Source organism: Myodes glareolus, chromosome 21 (assembly GCF_982192425.1).
Source record: "Myodes glareolus chromosome 21, mMyoGla1.1, whole genome shotgun sequence".
Taxonomy (NCBI): Eukaryota; Metazoa; Chordata; class Mammalia; order Rodentia; family Cricetidae; genus Myodes; species Myodes glareolus.
This window is the reverse complement of record NC_142046.1, coordinates 59,977,178-59,981,788: the sequence shown is the minus strand read 5'-3', so window position 1 is coordinate 59,981,788 and position 4,611 is coordinate 59,977,178. Positions and strand designations below refer to the sequence as shown.

General features: G+C 45.4%; 1 protein-coding gene across 1 annotated transcript; it reads left to right on the top strand.

The window, feature by feature from the left end:
• The first annotated feature begins 256 nt into the window (after positions 1-256).
• Neurod1 (neuronal differentiation 1) lies at positions 257-4,268 on the top strand. The gene is made up of 2 exons (XM_048426239.3): positions 257-413; positions 1,880-4,268. Exon 2 carries the CDS (start codon positions 1,891-1,893, stop codon positions 2,959-2,961), a length of 1,071 nt encoding a protein of 356 aa, XP_048282196.1. The 5' UTR covers positions 257-413; positions 1,880-1,890; the 3' UTR covers positions 2,962-4,268.
• Positions 4,269-4,611: the final 343 nt, after the last annotated feature.

Genomic DNA, 4,611 nt, shown 5'->3' with positions numbered 1-4,611 from the left:
CCACAAAGGGGCCGGAATGGAGCGCTCCGCGGCATACAAATAGGCAGGTCACGTGGTTCCCGGCTCTTGGCTGGACCGGGAAGACCATATGGCGCATGCCGGGGAGGAAGGAGCAGGGGCGGAGGTACTGTGGGGGTGAGGGGAGTGGTGGTGGAAGGGGGCGGGAGGGGAGTTCTGGGGAGGGATGAGTGGGGGCGGGACGCGCTCTGCCCGGACGCGTGCGCGATTGCGGGGCGCAGGGACCTGCTCGTTGCTCAGCTCGCGGCCCCGCCCGCGCTCAGCATCAGCAACACGGCTATATAACCCTAGCGCCCGTGCCACCGGGACACGAGGAATTCGCCCACGTACAAGGCACGGTGTCCCGAGGCTCCAGGGTTATGAGATCGTCACTGCTCAGGACCTTCTAACAACAGGTAATTACGATTCCTATTTTTTCCTCTCTCGAGAATAAAAGCATTAATTGAAGAACTGTACCTTGGTACTTTGCATGCGCACATTCGTGAAGCTGACTGTCCGTGTATTGAGATCAGTGTCCCTCCCCGTAATTGCCCACAAGTACTCGCACATAATGAGTCCCAGCACTCAAGTACCCCCTGCAGGCTTTCTAATTAAATTTAATTTTTAATAGTATAGGAGCTTTTTAGGATGTTTACGGGGGGAACTGTAATTATTTCTAAGCGATTATTTGAAAGTCCCTAAAGCAAACAACCACTTCACGTTCTCACTTATTCCGGTGAGGAAAGAATTGCCTGCTCCCCAGAGTTTTATTTTGTGTACAGATTTTTAGGTGCACTGTGAATTTGAAACTGTTTATGTCAGGGGTATGGAGTACGCACAGCCTGGGAAACTGATGGGACCCTGAGATAGTTTAGTTCGAATGTGGGGGAAGAGAGAGGTAGGAAAGAGGACTTCTCCTGCTACCTGTTACTGCCCCAGAGGCGGCCGAGTCTCCAGCAGCCTCTGCTGGGGCCAGACATTCAATTGTTTTACTAAAGGCTTTTTACAGTCCTTATTAGAAGCGGCACCTTCACCATTGCCAATCGTTGACCATTGTAATTACTCAATCTTTTAAAGGGAGGTTTGAGGCGAACTTTGAAAAGCCCCAATAAAGAGCAGGCGGCCCTTTCAATGGGCTGTTTATTAGAGAGGAGCCTTCGGCACCTGATCCCCGGCGCGTGGGAGAGCCTCGCCTGGGAGCCAGAGCTTTTGTACAAGGTGGGAATTTAGCAGGGGGTGTGAGGAGAGGAAAGAAAGGCAAGGGAAAGACGGAGGACGTGTGCCCACTTCTGTGGCCAAATGTGTCGTTGATAGGAGCATAATTTGGTAGAAACTGCTTTTGCTCGTGCATTGGCCTCCAATCTCCCTTCTGGATAATCTTCTTACAAATCGGGGTCAGTGTTAGTAAATTACGTAATGATTCTTCTATTTATTTAAACCTCTAAGTACCGAGAAACCAGAACAGAGTTGGGTTCTGAATGTTCCATTTCCAAACTAATCATTTTTGTGTGTGTAAGTTGGGAGTGACTTGGGACACTTGCAGGAAAACATGCACACGGCATTTGTATCCACGCAGGCATCTGATCCGGCACTGAATCGCCCTGCAGACAGTTAAGTTGATCACTAGGGAACATACCCACAGCCTTCCCTGATAGCCCCAGCACTGTCTCTGCTACGCAGCAGCGAGGCACAAACACACCAGCATGAAGTGCTGCGTTTAACTTTCCCTAGAGGCATCCATTTCGCAGCGGACTCTTGTGTGTTTCTGCAGGATTAGGGAGAGGGAGTTGAAGGTTTATCTAACTTTTAAATTTAGTAGGCTTTTTTTGCATTTTCCGTCTTTCTTTTTCTTTCTGCTTGCCTCCCTCCCTGTTGAATACAGGAAGTGGAAATATGACCAAATCATACAGCGAGAGCGGGCTGATGGGCGAGTCTCAGCCCCAGGGTCCCCCAAGCTGGACAGACGAGTGTCTCAGTTCTCAGGACGAGGAACACGAGGCAGACAAGAAGGAGGACGAGCTCGAAGCCATGAATGCGGAGGAAGACTCTCTGAGAAATGGAGGAGAGGAGGAGGATGACGATGAGGACCTGGAAGAAGAGGAGGAGGAAGAAGAGGAGGAGGATGATCAAAAGCCCAAGAGACGGGGACCCAAAAAGAAAAAGATGACCAAGGCGCGCCTAGAGCGTTTTAAATTAAGGCGCATGAAGGCCAACGCCCGTGAGCGGAACCGCATGCACGGACTGAACGCAGCGCTGGACAACCTGCGCAAAGTGGTACCCTGCTACTCCAAGACCCAGAAGCTGTCCAAGATCGAGACTCTGCGCTTGGCCAAAAACTACATTTGGGCTCTGTCAGAGATCTTGCGCTCAGGCAAAAGCCCTGACCTGGTCTCCTTCGTTCAAACGCTCTGCAAAGGTTTGTCCCAGCCTACCACCAACCTGGTCGCTGGCTGCCTGCAGCTCAACCCCCGGACTTTCCTGCCCGAGCAGAACCCGGACATGCCCCCGCATCTACCCACTGCCAGCGCTTCCTTCCCGGTGCACCCGTACTCCTACCAGTCCCCGGGGCTACCGAGTCCTCCCTATGGCACCATGGACAGCTCCCACGTCTTCCATGTCAAGCCTCCGCCACACGCCTACAGCGCTGCCCTGGAGCCCTTCTTTGAGAGCCCCCTGACTGACTGCACCAGTCCTTCCTTTGACGGACCCCTTAGCCCGCCGCTCAGCATCAATGGCAATTTCTCTTTCAAACACGAACCATCCACCGAGTTTGAAAAAAATTATGCCTTTACCATGCACTACCCTTCAGCCACCCTGGCAGGGCCCCAAAGCCACGGATCAATCTTCTCCGGTGCCGCTGCCCCTCGCTGCGAGATCCCCATAGACAATATTATGTCTTTCGATAGCCATTCGCACCATGAGCGAGTCATGAGTGCCCAGCTCAATGCCATCTTTCACGATTAGAGGCACGTCAGTTTCACCACGCCCGGGAAACGAACCCACTGTGCTTACAGTGACTGTCGTGTTTACAGAAGGCAGCCTTTTTGCTATGATTGCTGCAAAGGGCAAATACTCGAAGCTTCAAGTGATATATGTATTTATTGTCGTTACTGCCTTTGGAAGAAACAGGGAATCAAAGTTCCTGTTCATCTTATGTATTGTTTTCTATAGCTCTTCTATTTTAAAAAATAATAACAATACAGTAAAGTAAAAAAGGAAATGTGTACCACGAATTTCGTGTAGCTGTATCAGATCATATTAATTATCTGATCGGGATAAAAAAAATCACAAGCAATAATTAGGATCTATGCAATTTTTAAACTAGTAATGGGCCAATTAAAATATATATAAATATATATTTTTCAACCAGCATTTTACTACTTGTTACCTTTCCCATGCTGAATTATTTTGTTGTGATTTTGTACAGAATTTTTAATGACTTTTTATAATGTGGATTTCCTATTTTAAAACCATGCAGCTTCATCAATTTTTATACATATCAGAAAAGTAGAATTATATCTAATTTATACAAAATAATTTAACTAATTTAAACCAGCAGAAAAGTGCTTAGAAAGTTATTGCGTTGCCTTAGCACTTCTTTCTTCTCTAATTGTAAAAAAAAAAAACAAATTGCACAATTTGAGCAATCCATTTCACTTTACAGTCGCCCCTTCTCCTTAAAATAGAAACCAGACCCACAACACTCGAGAAGATAAAAAAGATGCATTCCTTATCAAACATATCAATTCATGACTTGCACAAGCTTGTATATACATATTATAAATAAATGCCAACACACACTCCTTTAAATCAAAAGCTGCTTGACTATCACATACAATTTGCACTTGTTCATTTTAGTCTTTTCTTTGAATTCCATGATTTTACGGAGTGTCTGAAGCTATTGATGTTTCCGGAAAATATAAATGCATGATTTTATACATAGTCCAACAAATGGTGGGGTTTGTCATCTATTCACGTGATAAATCTGAGCCTAAATTTATTCAGGTTGTTACTGTTGGGATTTATGCTTATGTAGTCAGTTAGTACAGTAGCTTAAAGAAAACTCAAATCATTGAATTCCTAATTAGAACAGTAGCTATCGCATGTGAAAATGCAGTCCAGAGTTAAGTGCTGTCTACAGTGTGATGCTGGTACTACCGGAACTGACCTGTACTGTAATCTTGTTTGTAACCCTGTGTATTATGATGTAATGCACAATTTAGAGAACACTCATGCAGTTGCAATAAAAATAGTCTTGAAAATCTGAACAATTGTTTCGTTTCTCCGAACAGTGGTTTTTAAAGGACATAGTTGTCCCCAGGAGGATCAGCTTCTGCATTTGCTGAGTTAAAAATGCTAAGCACTAGTTGGAAAAGTCACCTTGGTAAGGGAGTCATCACTTCTTCATAGGCAATAGGTAAACTGGACAAATAACTGTGCTTTTTCTTTACACTTCTTTAGCCTTGGGTAGATTCTTTTTTTTTTTTTGACCATGTGTTTGTTACTATTTGTTGAAATGATTGTTTCTTTTATTTTTAAGGTGGATTTACTTAGTTATTAGCCAGAAACACATACATACAAAATAAAATAGTTTAATTTGCTTACGCTTTTAAA